At 59.4% G+C, this 24,098-nt stretch overlaps 2 protein-coding genes across 3 annotated transcripts in view; one reads left to right on the top strand and one right to left on the bottom strand.

Annotated features, from left to right (window-relative positions):
• Positions 1-20,455, top strand: part of PYGB (glycogen phosphorylase B) — a 59,242-nt gene extending 38,787 nt beyond the window's left edge. The window contains exons 5-20 of the mRNA XM_059897652.1: positions 546-677; positions 2,394-2,505; positions 2,798-2,880; positions 3,694-3,837; positions 4,357-4,449; positions 5,396-5,542; positions 6,219-6,382; positions 7,077-7,191; positions 8,116-8,217; positions 8,806-8,953; positions 12,237-12,295; positions 14,042-14,183; positions 15,748-15,955; positions 16,518-16,652; positions 17,865-17,931; positions 19,010-20,455. Coding sequence (XP_059753635.1) covers positions 546-677; positions 2,394-2,505; positions 2,798-2,880; positions 3,694-3,837; positions 4,357-4,449; positions 5,396-5,542; positions 6,219-6,382; positions 7,077-7,191; positions 8,116-8,217; positions 8,806-8,953; positions 12,237-12,295; positions 14,042-14,183; positions 15,748-15,955; positions 16,518-16,652; positions 17,865-17,931; positions 19,010-19,162 — 2,004 coding nt within the window. The 3' untranslated portion in view covers positions 19,163-20,455. The remainder of the gene's footprint in view (positions 1-545; positions 678-2,393; positions 2,506-2,797; positions 2,881-3,693; positions 3,838-4,356; positions 4,450-5,395; positions 5,543-6,218; positions 6,383-7,076; positions 7,192-8,115; positions 8,218-8,805; positions 8,954-12,236; positions 12,296-14,041; positions 14,184-15,747; positions 15,956-16,517; positions 16,653-17,864; positions 17,932-19,009) is intronic.
• A 2,024-nt stretch (positions 20,456-22,479) lies between these two features.
• ABHD12 (abhydrolase domain containing 12, lysophospholipase) overlaps positions 22,480-24,098 on the bottom strand; it is a 68,639-nt gene continuing 67,020 nt past the window's right edge. The window contains exon 13 of one of the 2 annotated variants that reach the window (XM_059897655.1): positions 22,480-23,137. In XM_059897655.1, coding sequence (XP_059753638.1) covers positions 23,098-23,137 — 40 coding nt within the window. In that variant the 3' untranslated portion in view covers positions 22,480-23,097. Of the gene's footprint in view, positions 23,138-23,158; positions 23,806-24,098 lie in introns of those variants that run through there. The other variant, XM_059897654.1, reaches the window with a different exon arrangement.

The raw sequence follows: 24,098 nt of genomic DNA, 5'->3' as shown, positions 1-24,098 counted from the left end.
ACGTGTGGTGTAGACAGGGCCATCTTTCTGTCTGTGACTTGGCCGTCCTGGATGTGTGGTGTAGACAGGGCCATCCTTCTGTCTGTGACTTGGCCGTCCTGGACGTGTGGTGTAGACAGGGCCATCTTTCTGTCTGTGACTTGGCCATCCTGGACGTGTGGTGTAGACAGGGCCATCTTTCTGTCTGTGACTTGGCTGTCCTGGTCACGTCACGTGGATGGAGTCATGTGTGGACCCTGCGTAACGTCTCGAGGTCCATTGATGTGCCCCAGGACTTCTTTCTTTTACTGCTGAATTCAAGCAATTCTTAACATCTTTTTACTTTGATTTATTCTTCTAATTTTATATGAGTTTTTTAACAGTCCAAAGTGTTCATTTTTAAACAGAGCCTTGACCGGAATTGGAAACCTTTGCGCTGTAAATAGGCTGCAGTTTTGTTTCCGTGCCGGGCAGCATCGTCTAGATGGCGTGGCCAGTGCGGGCGGAGGGCAGGGTCCGCCAGTGCCTGGGACCGACTCCTCCGCCCTCACCTGCCGCCCTTCCAGGTGGAGGAGGCGGACGACTGGCTGCGCTACGGGAACCCCTGGGAGAAGGCGCGGCCGGAGTACATGCTGCCCGTGCACTTCTACGGGCGAGTGGAGCACAGCCCCGAGGGCGTGTGCTGGCTGGACACACAGGTACCACGGGCGCTTCTTGGGGGGTGGGGGGCTGAGCACGAGGACCCTCGACTCGCCTTGTCGCGTCGGCTTCCCTTGGGGCTTCCCTGTGGGACCCACCTCCCCCCACTTGGGACTGTCCAGACACCAACTGTGAAGCCACACTCTATAGTTTAACGAGAGCCGTGTCGGCTGAGACTGGCGGTGTCTCGTGGTGAGCGGATCGGCGCTGGGAGGGGCAGGGCACTGACCCCCGCCGCCCCGACCCTAGGAGAGGGGGTAGGACCAGCCCCGCATCCCCGTGGGGCAGGCACTCACCCCTCGCTCCCGGTCCCGCGTGTGGCCCCGGCTCTCAGTGCAGCTCACGGGTTATTCTGAGCTGCCGGAGCTCTGGGCGTGCGGGGCAGCTGGGTGGATGCCGTGCAACGGGGCACGGCACCCCCGCCCCCCAGCTGGGCCCTGGGGGCGCCAGGGCAGGAGCACCGAGTGCTTGGCGGAACGCGGTGCCGTACCGGCGGGTGCACACGCGGAGTCCAGCCTGGGCTCAGAGACCGCGGGGGGCGGAGGAGAGCTTCTTGCGGGGGGGCGGGCGGCGGCGGGGGGTTGCAATAAGTGAGAAAGACGCCACCGCAGCCATGTGGGCAGTAGAGCATAAACAGGGCAAGCCTGTGAGTCACAGGGGTCAAGTGAGTCATCCAGATTCAAGTCTTAACTGGGGCTCATGGAGCCAGGGCAGGCTGGTGGCCTAAGATGCCGGAATAAGTTGTATTTAATTTGGAAAAGCAGAGAAGGGGGTCTGGTTTTCTAGGTGCGTGTGCTTGTAGAAGATGAATGAAAGGAGGCCTGGAGACCACTCGGCACCCCAGGCGCCATGCAGCAAGGGCCTTCCCCTGGGGGACTGGCCGTGGGGAGGGAAGGAGCAGGTAGCACGTGCTTTACAGGGCTTGTCAAGGCCAGGCAGGGCTGCGGAGCAGGGCTGCGGGGAGACGGGAAGGGAAGGGTGATGCTGGGGCTTTAACCCGGGGGCCCCGCAGTCCTTTGTGGCCATTGGAGCTGCCTTCACCTCCTGAAGCCGCACGCGAAGCACCCCGAGAGCAGGCCTGAGTGTGAGAAGCCCGTGGGAGGGTCTGCGGGTGGAAGTGACCTGAGGCTTGTGCACCTCTTCCTGTGCTCGGCAAGAGCAGAGCTGGTGCTTCTGGACAGATGGGGATTGGGACGGGGGTGGGGGGCAGGTCCAGTGTTTTCTGTCGGGAGGGAGTGTGCAGGCTGCTTTGGTTTTGCTGAAGTTCGAGGTCAAGGCAACAGGAGGAGCCTCGCCGCAGACGTGGGAGATGGTCTGAAATAGCAGCTGTCTGTGGGGAGAGGTTAGGTGAGTCCCGAAATCGCCCACGCAGAGTTGAGTGAGAAGAGGGCAGGCGTGGAGGGGGAGGCCGAGGACACGGGAGGAGGGGCTACCGAGGAGCCAGGTGACAGTCGACGCCGGTGTCGAAGGTAAAGCTAGAGAAGGCCTGGCGTGTGGTCAGGGCCCACCGGAGGCGGCCTCGGGTGCTCCCGGCTCAGGACGTGTGCGAGCCGGGGCTGCAGGTGCGAGGGACATGGGGCAGGTTGGGTGTGTTTGAGGAGGAAGGAGCGAAGCCGGAGGAGGGCGGGCCGGTGGGCCGCTTCCTGCGAGGCCGAGCTGCCCCAGCCCGTGGGGGGAGGTGGCCCAGGCCTGGGGACCGTGTCTTCCCTCGGCAGGTGGTGCTGGCCATGCCGTACGACACCCCGGTGCCGGGCTACAAGAACGACACCGTCAACACCATGAGACTGTGGTCCGCCAAGGCGCCCAACGACTTCAAGCTCCATGACTGTGCGTCCCCTCCTGTCCCCATCCGGTGGCTGATCCCAGACCGACCCCGTCTGCACCCACAGCCCACGAGGCTCCCCACTGCGGGAGGGCTGAGGGCGGGTTCCCTGTGAGCCCTGGACTTCCCAGGGACCCCGCGCCCTCCGGAAAGAGCCAGGGGCCTGGGGCGGCGTGTGGGCCGGTCGGCGCAGCAGCTGTGGGGCGCCTTCCGCTCGGGAACGCTGCCCTCAGACCGATCAGGGCACGCGGGAGCCTCAGCAGGCACGTGGGTCCTGACTCCGCTCTCTGCCCTCAGTCAACGTGGGCGGCTACATCGAGGCGGTCCTGGACCGGAACCTGGCCGAGAACATCTCCAGAGTCCTGTATCCCAACGACAACGTGAGTAGCTGCTGCGGGGGGTCCTCGTCCGTGCCGTTCCTCCAGTGTAGGAAGCACCCCTGCAGGGCTGGGCTCCAGAAGGGCCCCTGTGCTGGCCTCAGGCTTGTCAGGTGAGGCCACGAGAGTGAGGGCGGACACGGCATCCCTGACGGGGTCCAGGAGCACCTGTGTGCTGGTAGCCCCTCCTTTGCCCTCCGCCCAGGGGAGCTCTTAGGAGGTTCCTGGCCTCACACCTACGCTCCTCCCCATAAACACACGGCCGCCGAGTGCAGGGCCGCGGAGCCCTCAGACCTCACGTCCAGCCGTTTCTGCTCTTCAGCACCTGGTGCCAGCTCCCCAAGAGTTGGGTGGCGCGTTGTCGCGTGGGGCCAGCAGTCCCTATTCTGCAGGGACGCCTTGAGACGCCACATGGTCATGGCTTGGAACGCTCTTAGCGGGTGTCCCCACTTGTGTGGCGGGGGCCTCAGCCACATGATCCACTGCCACCAAACGAGCCCTTAGGAGTTGCCCATCTTTGTGGGTTGTGTGTTTCTCTTATTTTATCAGGGAAATATGTGCAAAGGGCCCTGTGCTGAAAGGCTCATAAGAAAATGCCCTCCCCCAGCACCCCCCGAGATTCCGAGCAGAGTCTCATGCTTTAGGCGTGAGGCCTCCTGGAACGTGAGGCAGCCGGGAGGTTGCTTTCCGGGCCTCGGCCCCAGCACCGGGGATCGAGGCATCGCACCCCTGGGCCGCACCCCAGCCTGGGCCCTGTCCTGGGTTCGGGGGCCCCAAGGGCCCATGCAGTGGAGCCTGAGCCGCGCGTGTTCTCAGTTCTTTGAGGGGAAGGAGCTGCGGTTGAAGCAGGAATACTTCGTGGTGGCCGCCACCCTCCAAGACATCATTCGGCGCTTCAAGTCTTCCAAGTTCGGCTGCCGCGACCCCGTAAGGACCTCCTTCGAGACGTTCCCAGACAAGGTGCGTGTGTAGAGGGGTGAGCGCTGTGCCGGAGACGGGCTGTTCCCGGACTGGGCCTCCTCCTTCCAGCTGCAGTGGGGGCGGGGCGGGAAGCCACTCCCCAACCTGGGCCTCCTGGTGCCCGGGGACCAGGCCGCCTTCCTCCTTGACCAGGGCTGCCCTGGGCCTCAGGAGGCGTCGAGGCAGCAGGGAACGCTGTGAAAGGCTCCGTCGGGCCAAGCGGCCGGTTTGCAGGCTCAGTTCAGTAATCTGAACACAACCGGCCAGTGTCCGTCAGGCAGGAGCAGCGTTCCAAGGCGGGGAGGGCTCTGGACGCGTGCTGCGGGGCTGGCCTGCGGGTCCTCCACCCTGACCTGCTCCCTGCTCCTCCGCGGCTTTCCATGCTGGGCCCGGAGCCCGTGCAGCGCCGTCCGCTTCCTGCTGCCAGCCCTATGGCCAGGCTCCTCGGGGCGGCAGCCGAGGACCCCAGTTCTGCACACGCAGGCAAGGGACTGAAGGGGTCACCCCGTGTAAACGCAGGTGGCCATCCAGCTGAATGACACCCACCCGGCCTTGGCCATCCCTGAGCTCATGCGGATCCTGGTGGACGTGGAGAAGGTGGACTGGGACAAGGTGAGCCCGAGCGCCCGAGCGCAGTGTCCCCGAGCACCGGGGCACGGGGTGACCTCCCCGCCTCTCCCGACAGCTGGTCCTGGGACGCAGAGGGAGGCCTCTCTGGTGGCCTCGGGACAACAGAAGGAAGTTGTCCCTGGGAAGACGGGGCTATGGGGAGAAGGACGTTCCAGGAGCGGGTCTGGGGTTTCTCCCAAGGGCAGGACACAGTGAGTGGGAGCAGCCGTTTAAAGGCCAGAGAAGGGTGGTTTTTCTGGAAGACAAGAAAAGGATTCCGACACTTCTGAGAGCTTCTCACCTATATTTTTTCATCTTAGAATTGTGGTGAAAAACCCAGAAGTGTTCAGTTTAAAGAAATACTTTGTTTACACATTTATAGGCTTGTTCTCCCTGCTTCACTTATTTTGGTCCTAGATTCTTTAGTGGGGTTTTGTTGATCTCATTTACTTAAATCAACATATAAAACCATTTTACCCCATTTTTTAGCACCAGAGCCCCTTTCTGGTTTGGGGCTGCACTTCTGGGTGGGGCTGGGCAGACCCTGTTCACCCCTGGCCAGCGGAGGGCAGGGCCACACACTTTACCAGTTTTCTCTGGACTGTGGGTGTGAAGTCAGTTTGGTGGAAATAAAGCAAAGCTGCCTGGAGCTCTGTCTGGTTTACAGAGGAAAGTTGCGGTGGTTCCCAGGTAGCAGGTAAGGTGCTCATTTCTGCTTGTGCTCTGGGTCAGGATGTGAGGTGCACGTGGGGCGCGTCAGGACAGTGAAGGGCGCAGGGCTCACTGTGGGTTTAGGAAGTTCTGGGCCCCGGAGAGCAGAACCGTGCGGGGCCTTTCCTGGTGGCATCTGAACACCTGCCTCTGACCCTACACGTTCCCCTCACCTTGGCATCTGGCCACGAGCTGCTTTTTTCTGAATAAAACATTGGGGTGTTCTGGAATGTTGTAGGCCTGGGAAATCACAAGGAAGACCTGTGCATACACCAACCACACGGTGCTGCCCGAGGCCTTGGAGCGCTGGCCTGTGTCCATGTTTGAGAAGCTGCTGCCACGGCACCTGGAGATCGTCTACGCCATCAACCAGAGGCACCTGGATGTGAGCACGCCCTTCCTGTGGTGATGTGGGCAGGGGAGAGGGCTGCCCTGCTCTGACGGGCCCTCCTCTGCCCTCCACGTCAGATCGTCTGGCCCGGGACAGGTGCTTTACTTCTTGAAGGGAATAGCCGTTCAAGAAGAGGACTTTGGGGTCTGGGGCTGTCACTTGGCAGAGCTGTTGGCTGGTCCCCACGCTTGGACCCCTGCTGCGTGGTGGGGAGTCTTCTCATTTCTGAGCAGGTTCAGATGTGAGTGTCTGTTCCTGGAATGCCAGAGGCCTTTGTCCTGAGACATCACTGCAGCGTTTGGGTGATTTGGAAACAAATCACCTTTGTCTTTCCTCTGTCACCCACAGAAAGGATAGTGGTACAAGCACAGGGGAACTTAGAATTCAGGTGTGATTATAGTTCATTTTTTTAATCTTTCGGTGAAAGAGTAGCTATTCTCACTGGTAGACTGCGGTTACACCCTGCCTGGGCCAGCGGGCAGCATCCCCATCTCTTCCTGTACAGCACACGGCGCCTCCTCAGCCCCTCCGAGCCCACGGGCCGGGCCCGCTGCCCCCAGGCCGAGGCAGACCTTTGCCCGGGGCCCAGTCAGGCTGGGCTGCAGCCGCCCTGGGCCTTTCTTGGGGAAAGCAGCCCCCCGCCCTCCTGCTCACTGCTCTGTCTCGGCAGCACGTGGCCGCCCTCTTCCCCGGGGATGTGAGCCGCCTGCGGAGGATGTCCGTGATCGAGGAAGGGGACTGCAAGCGGATCAACATGGCCCACCTCTGTGTCATCGGGTCGCACGCTGTCAACGGCGTGGCGAGGATCCACTCGGAGATCGTGAAGCAGTCAGTGTGAGTGGGGCCTGCGCTTGCCTGCGCCAGGGCGAGTGGACGGCCAGAGCGCGGCGGTGGGAGGGTGAGGCCCCGACTCGGTGCACGATGCTGGCGAGCCGAGCCCTCTTGTCACCAGGAGCCCTTCCCGTTGTCTGCGTTCTCGGTCTGTCCAGGCAGAGGCTCTCCTTCTGGAGCGCGTGCCGCTGGCTGTGGGCCTCGGTGCCCCGCCTGGGGACAAGAGTCCTGGGCCCCGCCAGGGTGAAGGTTAGGGTGTGACGGGCTGGGGGCTCGTCCCCGAGAGGAAGGAGGAATTCTTAGGTCAGATTCCCTGCTTCTGCCCCCTCTTTGTGGGATGTGGTCTTGGAATTCCTCCTTTCCATCCTCGCCCCAGACCTGTGGAGCGCCTCGTGTGAGCGCCCGGCAGTCCTGGACGGGTCTGTCCGTGTGGCGGCTTCCGTGTCCTCGGTGCTGGCCTGAGGCTTTGTGTGATGTACTGTTTAATCCCCACTGTCCGTCCACTCTCCACTGTCACGACGACTGGGAGGTGGCCAGGCTCCAGCCACATGCTGGCGTGGAGTTGGGCTCCTTGGGGGATGGAACAGAAAGGCTGGGCTCTGGATCGCCCAGGGGCTCCCTTCAGAGGGCCTTGTGCCTCTCGCTCACCTTGTTTGAAACAGCGCTTGTGACAGTTGCCCGTTGTCTGCGTTTTTAGCTTTAAGGACTTTTACGAGCTGGAGCCAGAGAAGTTCCAGAATAAGACGAATGGCATCACGCCCCGACGGTGGCTGCTCCTGTGTAACCCGGGGCTGGCGGACACCATCGTGGAGGTGAGGCCGGCGCCTCTGAGCCCACCCGGAGCTGTGGGCAGGCAGAGCGGCCGCTGCCTGGGGCCGTGTGGGCGGCGACCCGCTCCTCTGTGTGTGGACAGCGATGGCTCCTGGACGGTGCGGGCGGTGGGGACCCACTGTCGCCCCGGGTGTGGGGGGCCGGGCGGTCGGTCAGCAGCCCTGGCGGCCTGTGCATGAGTTCAGAGGGGAAGTCCTAGGCTTCAGGCCCAGCTGCCCCTGAAGAGGTTTGTGAGCCAGGGACGCGGTCGTTGTTGACTTGTTCCCGTGCTCACGCGCTCAGCGAGGAAGGAGACAAGTTACTCAGGGGCCAGGCCGCATGCTGGACATGGGGATGCGGGGGGGGGTGCTGGGGGGCGGGCTGTGTGTCAAGGAGGCTTCTCTGGAAAGGGACGGCAGAGCCGAGGTCTGCCTGCCCAGTTACTGGGAGGGCCCGGGAGCAGCGCTGCAGGGACGTGACCACCCGCAGCCTGGCTGGTGCGGCCTCGGTGCAGGGCGAGGCCACGGAGACGGCCCAGGTGTCTGGAGGCCAGGAGTTTTCCTCTCGGTCCTAAATTAGAAACAGGGAGACTGAAGCTGGGGTTCGTTTGGAAACAGCGCTGTGCTGCAGCGTCGGGGGCAGGGTGGGGTGCCCAGGCCGGGCGGGAGTGGCCAGAAGGCCTCTGTCCATTCGCAGTTCTGGCGGGTATGGGCCTTGGGGGTGGGCGGAGACAGGCCCCCAGGTTTCAGGCCTGTGGGGAGCCGGGGGAGGCGCATGCGTTTGAGGGCACGTTTCAGTGGTCGGGACTTGACTGGCGCCGGGTGTGCGGTGTTTCCTGGGAGGGGCTGTCGTGGGAGAGGAGCGGGCCTGGGGCTGAGGGGGGGGAGAAGAGGTGCGGAAACCGCGTCTCCCTTATGGCTCGGCAGAGAATCGGGGAGGGTTTCCTGACGGACCTGAGCCAACTGAAGAAACTGCTGCAGCTGGTCAGTGACGAGGCACTCATCAGGGACGTGGCCCAGGTCAAGCAGGTAGGCCCGGTGAGGGGCCCATCCCCCCACTCAGCCTTGCAGAGGGGGCCCCGCTGACCCCTGAGCGCACCGCCGCCCCAGGTCCGGAGGAGAGCTCGTCTGGAGGGAAGCAGTGGGAATCGATGCAGGTCTCGCGTCTGCACTTGACATGCTGTCCACACACCTGGGCCTCCCTGTGGCCACCTCACCGCCAGGCGGCCTGGCCCACTGGGCAGCCTTTGAAGACCGAGACTGACCCTCCACTGTGCCAACAGCCTGGCCTCGGGGGCCCAGAAATAGTCTTCGTTTTGGAGTCTCGCCCCCGCCCCAGGTCTCCTCGTCTCCTTTTTCTGCTTTTCTCATCCTTTGCTCCTCTTCCTGGGCTTGCATGTCTACTTTCCTGTTTATCTCCGTGCTCTCATGCGGATCCACTTTCAGGATCACGCTTCCCCCTTCTGCCCACCAGGCTCCGGTGACCTTCTGTGTCCCTCTGTGTCTTCCCTGGGGTGGCAGCACGTCCTGGGCATCCCCTCCCTGCTGCGTCTCTGACACCAGCCCTGGGGGCTCGGCCCTGTGAACATCCCCCCATCCTTACCTCTGTTCTCCCAGGAAAACAAGGCGAAGTTCTCTGCCTTCCTGGAGAAGGAGTACGGGGTGAAGGTCAACCCCTCATCCATGTTCGACGTGCACGTGAAGAGGATCCACGAGTACAAGCGGCAGCTGCTCAACTGCCTGCACGTGGTCACCCTGTACAACCGTGAGTGCTCCGCCCCTGCGCCCCACCCACCCTCCGACCAGGCCTTTTTCTCACATGGCCACTGGGGAGGACATTGCACATTCATTTTGAGTGGCACCTTCTGGTTTTCTGTGTTCAGAGCAGAGCAGCTACAAGGAGTGAGACGTGAACTCAGAGGTTGGGGAGCTTGAGGCCCAGGGGCTGCACCTCCTCCAGAGTGGAGGCTTGGGGGTACTTGGAGGCTGGGTTTTAGGTCTGGTGTAACATTTCTTTCATACTTAGTTATTATCGTTATTAGACTCCTCTCAAGTTATTTGGAGAGATTATACTTAGCAGGTGAGGCATTTGAAGTATACTCATAGAAGATGAAATAGTATGTTACATCTATACACCTTAAACTATTTAAGTGGCATTTGATTTTGAAGCACATGTGAATCAAAGACCCACCTAAAAGTAACTATGAACATTTGCTACTTCTATAAATAAGATAATAAAGCCTCAAGGAAAACTTTGGTTCTTTTTTTTTTTTTTTTTTTAAGTTATTTATTTTTGGCCACGTTGGGTCTTCGTTGCTGTGCACGGGCTTTCTCTAGTTGCAGCGAGCGGGGGCTACTCTTCGTTGCGGTGTGCGGGCTTCTCATTGTGGTGGCTTCTCTTGTTGCGGAGCACGGGCTCTAGGTGTACCGGCTTCAGTTAGTTGTGGCACGTGAGCTCAGTAGTTGTGGTGCACGGGCTTAGTTGCTCCGCGGCATGTGGGATCTTCCCGGACCAGGGCTCGAACTGTGTCCCCTGCATTGGCAGGTGGATTCTTAACCACTGCACCACCAGGGAAGCCCAAAACTTGGTTCTTAAAATCTTGTAATGTAGTAAAGCAAATACTAATTTTGAAAATGAAGGAACCAAATACTTTCCAAGACGCAGAGCTCCCCTCGAGGACATGAGGTCTCCAGTTGCCAGTGAGGGAGACTCTGTCTTGAGGGATCCACTCGCTCGTGAGACAGTGAAGTGACAGGACGGATGCTAGTTTGGGTTGAGTGGTTCTGACCCGACCCTCAGAAAAGGCCCAGGTGAGGGCCCTCCTGTGTGTGTGGCTGAAGGGGGTGCCTCCCGGGCCAGAAACGGCAGTTCACGGAGACTTCGTTTTGTGCTCTTTGCCGTGGTTTTCTTCTGCAGTTGTGATTTTTCTGCATTTTCTTTGTCGTTTCCCCGGCGGTGTCCCCGAGTCCCCTGCCTATGAGCAGCAGGGCCAGTCGCTGGGTGGCCTGCCCTTCCTCCCATCACCTCTTGTGGCTGGTGCCTTCCTGCTGCCCAGGGTGCTGCTTCTGCTCGGCTTGTGAGCGCCCGGGGCGCCCGCGGCATTCCGATGGGGCCGTCAGGGCACGTGTCACCTGCCCGCTCGTCCACCTGCGTGTATGCCGCGCACAACGTGGTGCTGCTCTGCCATCCTCGCCTCGATCTGACCTGGGTTCCAGTCTGCGATGAGACGCCCAGTCCTCTTACAGGGCCGTCCGGTCGCCCTTCTGCCCAGCTCCTGTGCCCCGAGGTCTTCCACGTCCACAGCAGTCTGTGGCCTTTTGCAGGAAGGGTGGTTCCACGGAAGCGATGTTCTCAGTCTCCCATTCTTTCCTTGAGCGGCACCATCTGGAGGGTGGGTCCGGAGTGAGCTGCTCTCTTGGCCTGTGCTCATTCTACTCGGCTGTGTCTTGGGTGCCGGCTGTTGTGGGTCAATTTTCCTGATGCTCGGGCACTCTGAGGATGGTGGTTGATATCTTGTATCATTTCTAGGAAGTTTCCTTGAAATACATTAAAACATGTGTTTGGCTTTCTTCTCCTGCGGCTCCAGTGAGGTGTGTGGTTGGTTTCTTCCACCACCTTCTTTTTGCCTGTTGGTAGCTCTCCCTCCTTTTCTGTTCCATGTTGTCTGCTGGTCCCGCTTCCACGCTGTGTGTGTCTTCTGTGTTTTCTGCGCGTCTCCCCTCCCTCCTGGCTTCTGTGATCGGGCTGCACTCTGTGGGGCGGTTCTGCCTTGTCGCCTGTGTTCTGCTTTCTCCCGGGGTCTTGCGTTTTGGCGCTATGGTTTCCTGTCTGTGTTGACAGTCTTCACAGGTTGGGGACTCACAGGGAGGCTGCTTCCACTTCCCTCGTCTGTGGCAAAGCTGTGTGTTCGGGTTGGTCGCTTGTGTCTGAGGAGCTGCGTCAGGACTCTGGCCGGGCCTCGTGAGCTCAAGGCAGCCGCAGGCCTCCCCAGCTTGTGACACCTCTCTGGGGCTCCAAGTCCAGGCTGGCTCAGGAGGCGTCATGGCCCTGTGGGCCTCTGTCCACGAGGATGTCCAGACCCCCTTTCCGAGGTTTCCCTGTAGGAGGGGTGCCGACAGGGTCTGCCCGCCCGGCCCCCTGGGGCTCTTTCCTGCCTCCCCTTCCCCCGCTCACAGCCCCCAGGAGGCTGGGGTTCCTGAGACCCTGACTTCACAGCCCTGTCTCACACCCATCCCATGACCCGGCAGGACTTGCTCAATGATCTGGAGTCAGCGTATTTTTCTTCTTTACTAGTTTTAGTAAAAATACAGTTTGTGGGTTTTTGGCTTTTTTTTTTCCTGTTCTCTTTGTTACTCTGTCCACAATCTGGAAGCGGGAAGATTCAGAACTAAGGGACGGTCACGTTCCTACTAGAACCTGAAGTCAGAGGTTAAAAATCAGCCGTGACCCTTTAGTGGCTCCTGTAAATCTTGCGGCCGATTCCTGACTCTGGTGAATGCTATCTAGGGCAGCCTGTCACTTCTGTAGACACTCCCTGCCCCCAACCCCCAGCTGAAATCTGGAAACCGGTGGCCTGGTGAGGACACCTCATTCTGCTGGGGCTGGAGGTGAGCTGTCTGCTCCTGTGCAGAAAAGGTCTGGGGGGCTTCTTACCCTCTGTCCCAGTGACGGAGGGGGCTTGGGGTCTCACTGACATCCCTCGCAGGCCGACGGTGAATCATCACCATCCCAAGGTCACCCCATTTTTGAGTACCCATCACATGCAAGGGCCTTCAGTCCTGGTGACCAGACCCAAAGAAGCTCCTGTGTTGGGCTGTTTTGGACGCAAAGGCACAGGTTTTCCACTGAACCTTCTGGAAGAGTCTGCTCCTGGCTGGCCTTCCAAACCAACCTGGACCAAGTGTAGAATTCTGTAAGCGGGAGCTCCTGGCAGTGCAGCACCTGTGTCGGGCTGGCCTCTGAGGACGCTGTCAATGAGGCCTGTCCCAGGGCTCAGGCATGTCTGGCTCCAGGGGCTTCACGTGGCTCTCTTTTGTTTGTCCTGCAGGAATAAAGAAGGACCCAGCCCAGGCCTTTGTGCCCAGGACTGTCATGATCGGGGGCAAGGTGAGGTGACGTCTTCTTTGCTCCTGCTTGGCGCTGGTTGGGGATGCACAAACCACCATGTTTTTCAGCAGTGCCTCTGCGTCGGGGCTGGATGCTGCGGGTGGCCGGGCGCCAACCTGCACACAGAGCCCAGAGGTCCTGGCCCCAGGTGTGCCTCTGGGCCAGGTCAGGTTCCATCAGCTCAGCCACAGGAGGGAGCTGGATGGGGCCCCTGTCTGCCCGGCCCAGGGCAGTGGGGTCCCCAGCCCCAAGGGCCAGTCTCTACTGGGCTTGCTGGCCCCTGCCTCTCATGGGGCGGCACCATTTCTCTGTGTAACTGCCGGCTTTCCACGCCTCCGCTGCACTTGTGTGCCGAGTAGACGTGAGTCGCTGGCTGCTTCCGTCAGCCAGATGTGCGCCTGCTCTCGGCTCAGCCTGGCCTTATTCATTTTATTTACATGTGCTCTTGGACATGGGATCTCAGAGTCCCAGGGTATCGCCGGCAGGCATCAGTGGGTCCCGTCATCGGGCTCCACACTCTAGGGCCTGCGTCCCCACCCTCTGCCACTTTTCCCAGAAGCCTGGGCACAGCTGCTTCACGGGGGCTGCAGGTGGGCCCAGGACTGTCCTCGCCTCTTACTTGAGCACATATGAAGGTGGAGGCACCTCACGGGCAGGCCCGTCTTGTTCTGTCTCTGCCACCGTCCCCCGGCCCACTGACTCCTGATGTTTCTAAAGCAGACTCCGGACAGCATGCTGGGGTTTTTCTTCTCTTTTTTTAACTTGTCTATTTTATACATATTAGTGTATATATGTCAATTCCAATCTCCCAATTCATCCCACCACCGCCCCACCCCAGCGTGCTGTTTTGTCAGTATTGCCATATGCATTTCTTAGAGATGTGGACTTTCAAAAAGTTAAAAAATGTTAATTTTTTAAAAATTAACATTTTTAAAAAGAGAAAAAAAGAACTGTAGAACATCCACAAACCTGTCCCCCAGACTTTTGCTGAACCATTTCATAGTAGATTACAGACATTATAACACTTCAACCCTAAGAACTTAATCAGTTGTCTTCACAGTGATGTTTTCCTGCAAAACCACACAGCGCCACCATGACACCTAAAACACTTGACAAGAATTCCTCCACATCATTAAATATCCAGCCAGGGCCACATGCAGCTGTCTTGTGACAGCTACAAATATCTTGAGCTTGTTTGAATCAGGACCCAGCAAGGTTCTCACATGGCGACGGGCGGCTGTGTCTCTTAAATCTCTTCATCTATAAGTTTTCCTCCATATCCCCCTCTTTTTTCCCCCTGCAATTTGTTACAGAAATCATGTTGTGTGTCTTCCCCAAACCATGTCCCTCTGGTATCTCCCAGTACCTTCCTTAGCTCCCTGCGTTTCCTATAAGTGGGTAGTCAGTTCTCAGAGGTCCTTGTTCCCTCTCTCTCTCCATTTCTGAAAAAACCAACTAGAATCAGAAAACCAAGCTTGAGGCTGACAGATTTGTGCATGTGGGTGAGGTGCCGTCATGAGAGGTGCTCGGTTGGAAACGAAGCGGGTGGGGCGCCGTGCCCCGTGGGTCCGTCTGCCAGGTTGAGGGCAGGACACACAGGGATGCCATGGCCTCAGCCCCCCACCCGCTGCTGGCAGAGCCACTTGGCTGGGTGTGTCCAGGCTGGGCGTGTCCAGCCCAGGCTCCGGTGACCCTGCCCTGCACCTGAGCACAGGGTGTCTGCTGAGCACCCCTCCCCCTTTCCAGGCAGCGCCCGGCTACCACATGGCCAAGATGATCATCAAGCTGGTCACGTCCATCGGCGACGTTGTCAACCACGATCCGGTTGTGGGCGACAGGCTCAAAGTGATCTTCCTGGAGAACTACAGAGTGTCCTTGGCCGAGAAAGGTGAGCCTGCCCTCCCTGGGCGCAGCCAGTGGTCCTCTCTGGTCAGGGCCTGTCTTGCTTTCAAACAGATTAACGGCCCCAACACCAGGCTGCCCAGCCAGAGGGCCCCCCCCTACCCCCGGTCTGGCTCTGGGGGAGCCCTGCTGCCACCACGTTTGTGAGTCATCCTTGGCCTCACACATCCTTGCTCTCTGAACTTCCCACTGCTCCCCCCCTCGCTCCTCTGCCCCTCAGCTTGGCCTTTCTGCCCCGGGGCTCCCTCTTGCTGGCCCTCGCCGTCCCCCAGAGGATGCTTCTGCTCGTCCCCACCTGTTCACTCTGGCCTCGCGTCCTGCACCTGCTCTGGGAGGGTCTAGCCTGGGGCCACTCCACTTCGGGGGTACTGGGTATGTGTTGCCATCTGAAGAAGGGCCTGTGGCCAAATGTGCCTCGGAGCATAGCTGTCCTGAGCTGGACAGGCCTTTCTAAGCCGGCCACTTCCGGAGACCTGGCCGGAAGTGCTGGGAAACCTGAGCCTGGAATTGTGGCCCGAGTAGCAGCCCCTCTGACCCATGAGACTGTGCGCTGCCCTCCAGCCGTTGAGTGAAGGGCGGGCTCACGCACTCCCTCCTCCTCCACTGCGGCCGGGTCATCAGGACCATCCCTGTGGTCCCGCCACTGCCATGGACCACGTGTGGCTCGGGGGTTGGGTTGGGGTTAGTGTTTCACTGAGCTTCTAAAGCAACTTACGGCCGCCGCCTGGCGCTCCCAGGCCAGTTCCTGCGCTTCCTTAGAACTGACCTTGGGGACAGCCAGCCTGGGGTTGGGCCCCGCACCCTCCCCCAGCTCTTGGACTGGCTGTGGTAACGTGTCCACCATCCCGTCTGCCCATGTCCCTCTGCCTGAGGGGCCGGGGGTGCCTGTGTCTCTATCCTGGCACCTGGACCTGACCTTGAAGAAGGGGCTGGGCTCTGGTCTTGGCTGACCCCGAGTGCCCTTCAGCTGGGTTAGGGAAGCAGCATCAGCTCTGAGGACGAGCTGAGGACGTGGGGGCAGGGATGCCAAGGCAGGCAGGACGGAGGCTGTGTTTCTGCTGCCACATGGAGAAACTCACGCAGGGAACCCACACTTGGGAGAAGCTGCAGGGCCGTGGATGGGGTTGTGTCTTGGCCGCTATGCCAGTCTGTAAACGGCACAGAGTGACTTCGGTGCATGTGGCCACAAGAAGATTGTCCCCCCGCTGTCCCCAGTCCTCTGGTGCTGAGTCGGATTCCTCTTTAAGCCATTTAAGGAGCCTGCGGGGCTGATCGAATAAGACAGCAGTGATGTCAGGATACAAGGGAATGATGACACCACCAGGCTTTGGTTTGGCCCTCGTCTGCGGAAGCTTCCACAACAAAGGTCCTTTGCCACCTGCAGGGCTTCTCAGGCGTCTCCACTGTGGATCCTCTGCCTCAGGCTGCCCTGGGTCAAAAAAGGGAGCCGTACAGGTGGTGCGGGCAGTGCGTGGTGTTTCTGTGCTGTTCCCATTGCTCTCGTGTTGAGTGGTTCATGGCTGACGGGTCTTGCTCTCGCCCCCTTGCAGTGATCCCCGCCGCCGACTTGTCACAGCAGATCTCCACCGCGGGCACCGAGGCCTCGGGCACAGGCAACATGAAGTTCATGCTCAATGGGGCCCTCACCATTGGCACCATGGACGGAGCCAACGTGGAGATGGCTGAGGAAGCTGGGGCGGAGAACCTCTTCATCTTTGGCTTGCGGGTGGAGGACGTGGAAGCCCTGGACCGGAAAGGGTGTGTGTCCCTCTCAAGACCTCAGATCTCCTCTACTTGTTTTTCACACCCTTGGATACCTTGAGGGGTCCCAGCCCAGCCTAATTCTGTGCAACTGAAATTGCCCAGTTGCCTAAAATTCTTCAGGGGAGTTGTTGAAGCCTCAGGCACCAGCTGCTGAACCCAAACAGTCAGAACCTTGTCAGCCTGTGAGCGCTGGCCCTTTTGGCCCTGTCCCACGTCTGCCACACGCCTCCCTCTCCCCAGACTCCCTAATGGCTGCAGGGTGTCTCCCCAGCCTGGTTTCACATGTCATTTTCTTCTGCAACATCCTGGCACTGGGGGCGGGGGTGGGGCTGCTTGAGCATCCTCTCGAGGAGGACAGCGGACAGAGCCATGCACGTGACTTGTATGTCCTCTAGCAATCACGTGTCTGTAACAGTAAAAGGAGGAGGTGGAATTGATGTGCTCACGGCCCATGTCCACCTCCCAGTGCCTGCGGCTGCCAACCCCACCTGGCTGTCCTGGGCCCAGGGCACAAACGGCCTCAGCACCTGCCCATGAGGCTGCCATCTCCCGGCAGGTACAACGCCCGGGAGTACTATGACTGTCTGCCCGAGCTGCGGCAGGCCGTGGACCAGATCAGCAGCGGCTTCTTCTCCCCCAGGGAGCCCGACTGTTTCAAGGGTGTCGTCGACATGCTGCTGAACCACGACAGGTGGGGCAGGCCCCTTGTCCCTCCCCAATGGGTCAAAGGGTCCCCCTGGTGGGCTGAAAACTGCACATTGTTTGGGGCCAAGCCTGGGCCTCGGTGAGGCTCACCCCCACCTCAGCCCACGGCCAGAGGCTCGGCCGCACCCAGGGCCCGTGGTTTGTGGGGCTTTTGATGGTGCTCAGCAAGCCTGGGGGCCTGGTGGCAGGATTGCCAGCTGCCAGGTCCAGCCCCAGGCCCCCGGCACCAACTGACCTCCTGGACGGGAGTGACAAGCGTCACCTGGGCGGGTTGGAGGCGACTTCCTTGGGGCAGAGGGAGGCTGGGTTTAACGGGGAGCCCAGGAGTGGTTCAGGTGGAATGAGCTTGTGAGGCCATGAGTTACCACATGGTTGGTGTTTTACGATGAGGCCGTTGACACAGGGTTCTGCTCCCCCCACCCGCCCCGGGGCACAGCCTTGCACAGCACTTGTTACAGGTCGGCAGTGCCTCCTCCTCTTGACGACAGGCCTCTTCTCCACCCAGGTGGTAAAAGCTGAGTCTGTCAAAGGCTGAGAATCGACCTCTATTCCACTTTCAGTTCCTTTGGTTTAGTCTGTCACTTTTTGATGAATGCTGTCACCTCTATTCCACTTTCAGTTCCTTTGGTTTAGTCTGTCACTTTTTGATGAATGCTGTCACCTCTATTCCACTTTCAGTTCCTTTGGTTTAGTGTGTCACTTTTTGACAAATGCTGTCAGCTGGCTTCTGTCAAACCCGATCGTTAACTCCACACACGCCCGGGGCTGGGAGCTTGGCCCTGCTGAGGTCTGTGATCAAGGAGAGACTTTACAGGGTTTTATGAATTGTGTTTCTGACTCAGTCGTAAACAAAACGTGTTTCTGTGTCCATAAATCCTGCACCACCAGTTCTCAGCCCGTGAGACCTGAGAACAGATGGTGATGGAGCCTGTGCTCACCCTGTGCCCTTCCCCTGGAGGTGAAATTGGCGGGAGGCCTCAGCCTGTGCAGCTCTAACCCATGTGCACGGGTTCTTTAAAGAACACTGGGTTAAAATAAGGTTTTTCTAGAATAGCGTCCCCAGGACAGAAGTGTTGCTCACAGAGTAGTCCCCGTGGCCACCCCTGTCCTGCAGAGCATGAGGACGCAGCCAGCCAGGCCCGTTTCCTGACCTCCCACTTGTCACCCATCCAGCCCAGCTTCCTGTCTCCCGTTTCAGGTTCAAGGTGTTTGCGGATTATGAGGCATACGTGGAGTGCCAGGCCCGGGTGGACCAGCTGTACCGGGTAAGGTCCTTGGGCCCTGGCAGGAAAGCAGCAGGGCGTGACTGTGTCCTGCTGTCTCGGGCCACTCCCAGGAGGTCACAGTTCATCTAGTGGCCCAGAGCAGGTTGGGCTTCCTCATTTCCTGCTCGGGGACTGACTCGGCTAGCCCTCTGCCCAGGCTGCTGTCCACACCAGCGCACCTTCCCCTGCAGCCTCTGGGCAGCTGCCACAGAGCGCAGGTGAGCAGGGCAGGAGTTTCCTTCTGGAGGCTCTGCACACCTTAGCCTGCGGTCTGACGGCCCATGTGGGTGTGATCAGGAGAGCCTCAGGTGAGGGATGGGCCTTGTGAGCAGTGAAGACCTTTATGTGCTTAAAATGAGAAGATGAACAATTCTTGTAAAAGTGACAGATCTGACAGCAAGTAGAACAAGGACTTGTAGCTCTAAGGAGCGGAGTTTCTAAGGTGGCCCTGTGTCCCTGCCTTGGCGTGGCCCACAGAGACCGTGCATGTCCAGTGGGGTCTCCTGGGAAGATTCAGCTCCTGAACCTGGGGAGGTAAAGGAGGGTGTTCCACCCTGTGCACCCAGCCAAGGACGGCAGCAGGAGGGGACACTAGCGATGGGGGCGTGACTGTGCAGTTGTTGGGTCAGATGGTTCATGGCCCAGGTCGTTAAAGCAGATTCTTGGATGCGGCCTGAGGGGTTTGGGTGTCTGAGTTGTTGCCCACGTCTCACCCCTCCTGCTCCCCCCACTCGAGGAAACAGCCCCTGATATTCCCTCCTGTGACAGAACAGGAGGGGGCCTAGAAACCGAGTGATCTTCTGGGCTCCGGGAGGAACCTTTGCTTTCCTTTCGGGGAGGCCCCTCCTGGTGCTGGCTGCAGTCTGGGGGCGCATACTCCTCTGGTGGAGTGTCTGTGCATTGTGTGTGCCGCACCCCAGCAGGACCTCTGTCTAGTCATCTGGAAACTTTCCTGGTGGGTGGGCCCCCTTCCCGGTGAACTCTTGGTTGTAGAGTGCTCGTCATCCGTCAGGCTGCCCAGGGCCTAAGTGCATCTGGGAACAGCCCGAGGTCACCGAGCACCCGCTTCCCTCTGCAGAACCCCAAGGAGTGGACCAAAAAGGTCATCAGGAACATCGCCTGCTCGGGCAAGTTCTCCAGTGACCGGACCATCACGGAGTACGCCCGGGACATCTGGGGCGTGGAGCCCTCTGCCCTGCAGACCCCGCCCCCCAGCCTCCCCAGAGATTAGGCCCCCGCCCTCGCCCTCGCGACCAGAGGCGTTTGTTTTCTTGCTGACTCTGCCCGTTTCCAAGCACTTTGCCAGCACCCTGCTTTTTTCAGTGCTGTTTCCGGGAGGGCCATAGGGATCCGGGTGGTGGCTTTCAGGGGTTGGGTTGGGGGAAGATGCTGAGGTGAGATGCTCCCCCGTTCCCTGCAGGAAAGCGGAGCCCGCAGCACTGAGCAGGGCAGTTGGCCTGCTGCTTTGCCCACCTGCCCCTTGGAGGTGCGGGAAGGTGGACTTGTCTGCTGTGCTCCTCGCAGCCTTGCACACACCTTGTGTGAGCTCGTTTTTAGTTCTGAGCCTCTGGATTCTGGGGTCCGGCCAGGTAGCCGTGGTAAAGCCTGGGGCGGTGTATGTTTGTGCAGCACCTGGGCTGGCCGTCCAGTGTGGCCCCAGTCCTCCCTGGCCCAGCTCTGCCTCCTGGCCATGCAGGGAGGGTCCAGTGTGCTAGGCCATGTCCTCATAGCTGCTGTGTGGGCACCCTGCCCGGGGTTTCCACATTGATCAGATAAAGAGGCCCCAGGACAACTGAGAGTGACATTGGGGATGACACCTGTGTCCAGCATCTAGGGAGCTTTGGCTGGGACAAGGCTGGCTGATGCAGAATTGGTTTGGTTTTGCTTTTTCATAAGATTTTTCACAAGGAAATGAAACTAGCTGAAGCCTTTCCTTGTTTTAGCAACTAAAAATAGCCCTTTTGAAGTTTAGTGCCTGGGGAGGCAATGCTGAGATGTTCTCACCTGGCCCTGGGGACCCAGGTGGGGTCCCCACCTCTGCTGAGTGAAGCTGAACACCCAGCCCCGCTGCAGATCTGTGCCCTCCCTGTGCCTGTCGAGTCCAGGAGGGTGCGTTTCCGGTCTCTCAGGAGGCCAGCCTCCCTCCTTCCAGCAGCATGACAGGCTGGTCTGGAAAAGGACTGAGTGGGCCCAGAGGAGCCCACTTTCCATTCTGCCCAGAGAGCAGGCTGGTGCTGGGGAGGGCGGGTGAGCAGGTGGGAAGGACAGGGCCAGGGAGCAGGCAGGAGCTGCGGGCGGAAGCTTCCTGAGGCTGTCTCATCAAATGCTGGACCTGGGTGGCACAGGGTCCTGCCCTCATCCCCGTCCTGACTGCTCACCTCACCAGAGGCGTGAGGGTCTGTGGTTGCATCCCCAGCACCCTCTGCTGCCCGTCCCTTAGGCCGAGTGTAACCATCACTGTGCCCCTCACTGTCACTGCCTCGTGTGAGAAATGGATTAAACCTTCCTGCTTGTGCTCAGTTGATCTGGCCTCTGTGTGTCACTCTTGTGCCCAGGGCAGTCCATGTCCCAGCCGGGCTAAATTATGGTCCATCATTCCAGGACTGAGAACAGAAAGTTCTCTCACCCACAGCTGTGTGTGGGACTTAGAGCCACAAGTGCCTGAACCGTCAAACCCAGCCACTTGGAAAACTGTCTCCTGGGTGTTGGCATTTTTGGTGTGAATTGTACTGGTTTTTGCACCCATCTTTTGCTACCCACTCCTGGTCCTGGGAAGTGGAACGCCCTGGGGACCAAAACTCTCCCCCCACCCCAAATTGTATGGCTGCAGGTTAAATCAAAAACCCAGAGGGATATGACTCGTGGCTCATTGTTACCCAAAGTACCCAAGAACACCGTGGACCCCTGCTGGTGGCTGGGTGTGCAAGGCACCCCTTGGTTGGGGGCACCTGAGATGCACATTCCTGGTCTCAGGTCTGGGGCAGTTCCTGGGACACATGCATCTGACGACCACAGTTCACAGCTGTGCACATTTCTTGCTGTTCCTGACCACAGACTGACTGACTTTTGTGACCCATTAAAGGGTCAGTCCTAACCCACAGTTTAAGCTTAGTCGCTCGGACCGAGGTAATAAGCTGAGATGCCACCAGGCAGAGATGTGTAGACCTGATTACTAATTACCTGACAGCTGACAAGGGCGGCAGCTACCAGCTCCACGATCCCTTTTTATGCTTCCTTATCTTCGGACTGTCAGACACCTGTAAAAACACTAACAGCTTGTATTTTTACTTTATAGCCTACCTTATTCCCCCCCCAAAAATCTGAGGCAACTTACATACACAAAATTTTAAGAAAAACAAGATGCAGACTTGAGCCCAGGCAGAGCAGGCCAGGTCTAGACGGCCTCATTGGTCAAGACGAGCTGGGGATGTGGCTCTGAGCTGCAGAGCCTCCAGGAGCCTCAGTGACTAAGAAAAGCACGAAGGGGCTGCCCTGGCCAGGCAGGCACTTCATGCTTTAGTTACATGAAGACGGTGTCAGGTGGGGATGGGTGTCCCAGCTCTGACGGAAATCCAAGGAGACACAAAGCTGAGGGACGGGGTGGGGCCCTGCAAGCCGTGCTCACACCTGAATTAGATACCAGGAGCGCAGAGCAAACCCATCCAGTAGAAGATAACTGACAAACTGACCTCAGGAGAGTCTGTTCCGTTTCAAACCTGGTTTAAGAGAGACGTGGGTTTTCCAGATATGAGAATCACCATGGGCAGCTCTAAGGTGCTTCAGAAAGAGGGTGTAACCTGCTTCTGGGCCTCCAGCCAGGGCACAGCTGCTAACAGGCCACAAGGGGGGCAGGTAAACAAGCCCCTTCCCACCCTGGGGAATTTCTGCACTGCCGGGACTGGAAAGTGCCAGAGCCTGACGATCTAGGGGAGGAAGGCCTGCCATCAGGAGAGACTTAGGTGGACTGAAGTCCTCCGACCTGGGACAAACCCTGTACTGCACAGCTTGAAGCCCCCTTATTAAGCCACACACCCTCTCCTGGGAGAGAGGTCACTTAGCAGGGAGGTGAGAAGTGGGACAGCTGGCAGGCGCTGGCTGGGAACGGCACACGTGCAGGGAAGCTGGGTTGGCAAAAAGCCCAACAACACAAGCGCCACCACCAGTGAGTGAACAGGGCGATGCTCGTGGGCCAGAAGAGTCCCTGCACTCCAGCAGCCTGAACCCCACCACCTGTCCATCGACACGGCAACATTCAACGAGCTTATTAACTGTAAGGTTGGAAAGGTCACCTGTGTAGGCCTGGTTTTTAGAAAAATGCCATCTGCTCCACCTGGAGAAGCCGTCCCCACCTCCCCACCGTGAACAGGCCTTTCCCCAGAGATAATGCCCCTCCCTGCTGGGCCTCAGTGTCTGGAAGGAAGTGGGAAAGAAGGGCCCATGATCCTTGGCCTTACAGAGCCAACATCTCTTCCCATACAGCCGGGTCCTGAGAGTGGCCTGGGGCTGTGCATAGGGCCTGGGCTGGAGGTGTCACTGAGAAAACAGACAGACCACCACCACGATTTTATTCTTAAATAAATGCTCAGTCTAAGGCCAGGTTAGGTAGACAGGTGGGTGGAAATCAGAGGAAGGCAGACCACGGGCACCTCCCCCGCTGGGAGCAGTGGGGCCGCCCAGGGAGGCAGGGACACCAAGGAAGGCAAGCGGGGTGCACAGGGCGAGAGGGGCTGATGGAACCACTAGAGTCCGCTCTGGGAAGGGACAGAAAGAACCCAAGTTTCCCCACATTCTCGAGAGTGGTGTCAGAAAGCTCAACGTGGTCCCAAGACCCCACGCCTCCTGCCCCAGGCTCCCGGTGCCCAGCTCAGGAAGTGTGGGATCAACCAGCCGATGGCCAGAAAGCTCTGTCACCGTCTTCCCAACAAGACCTCAGGTTGAGTGGCAGCAAGAGGGAGAGAGGGCCACATGCCCGCCACCCACACTGTCCAGAGACCTGTGCTCCCAGCCACCCGGGGCGGGTGCCTCAGGTCTGCCAGGGCCTCCTCTGCCTGGCCCGCTGGCATCCGAGTTCTCTCTCCAGGCGCATCTTCAGGGTGCCGGGCTGGCCAGAGGAAGGGGGGGGACAAGGGCAGACATCTTCATGCTCCTTCAGGTGGCGAGTAACACTCAGTGCTGGCGCCCTGGTTCCGACTTCCCCAGGAATTCCCTGGACCAGAGGAGGACACCTGTCGGCCAAACCTCTTGAGGCCAAACCTGAGACACCACCTCCTGTGGTCCTCCTACAGCCCACCCGGGGAGGCCGCAAAGGAGCCTGGAGGACCACACTTCCGCTCAGAAAACCCCGTTGAGTTAAACAAGCAGGGCGCCAACAGCAGCACCCAAGTCAAGTCCCGACACACAGGAGCAAGGATGGGGTCACTAACTGCACCCCAATGTTGCAGCCATTCTCTGGTCTACATTTTGTGTAATGTATTCCTTTTATGGGGAAAAGCCACAGTCCCAGAGCAAACCCATACTCGTCACTGTCCCCTCGCAGCAACCCACATCCGTGAGGCAAGAAACTGCAAAGGAACGCCCCTGGAACCTCAAGGGCGAAGTGTAACCACCCGGCACACACCTCACCGAGGGCCAATTCCAGCACCCCGGGCTCAGCAGAGGCCCCCGAGCCGGGACGTGCGGGCTGCCTGCACCCTCCAGCGGGAGGCAGGGAGTGCCTGGTCCATCCAAACCCTTCGCTTTGCCACCAGCACACCCCTCATCCTCAGGCTCTGCGCCCAAGCTCGAGATGGGTGCCTGGGGCGGCAGCCCACATCCTGGCCCAGGATTTCGGCCAGCGCAGTGCAGCCAGGGGCACAGCCTCCCTTCCAGAAGCAGCTGGGGACAAACAGGCTTTTGAGGAGCTGGCCCAGACCTGCGTCCCCCTGTGCCCCACGCGCAGGAGCAGCAACCTGACGGGCCTGTGGGAAGGGACGGAGGCCTGACCCAAAGCAGCTGTGGTGTCTGCACTGCACGACCTGCACCACAGGGAGATCACAGCCCTACTGACCGTGGGGACGGCCCAGGAGGGAGGGGTGACACTCTTGACCCCTCACTGTGACTTGGCCCCGAAATGGCTTTTGTAGCTGCGGCCGCACACGCCTGCCTGAGCCATCGCCACGCAGGACGGC

Source organism: Balaenoptera ricei, chromosome 15, assembly GCF_028023285.1.
Source record: "Balaenoptera ricei isolate mBalRic1 chromosome 15, mBalRic1.hap2, whole genome shotgun sequence".
In the NCBI taxonomy this organism is placed as follows: Eukaryota; Metazoa; Chordata; class Mammalia; order Artiodactyla; family Balaenopteridae; genus Balaenoptera; species Balaenoptera ricei.
This window is presented reverse-complemented; position numbering and strand designations above follow the sequence as displayed.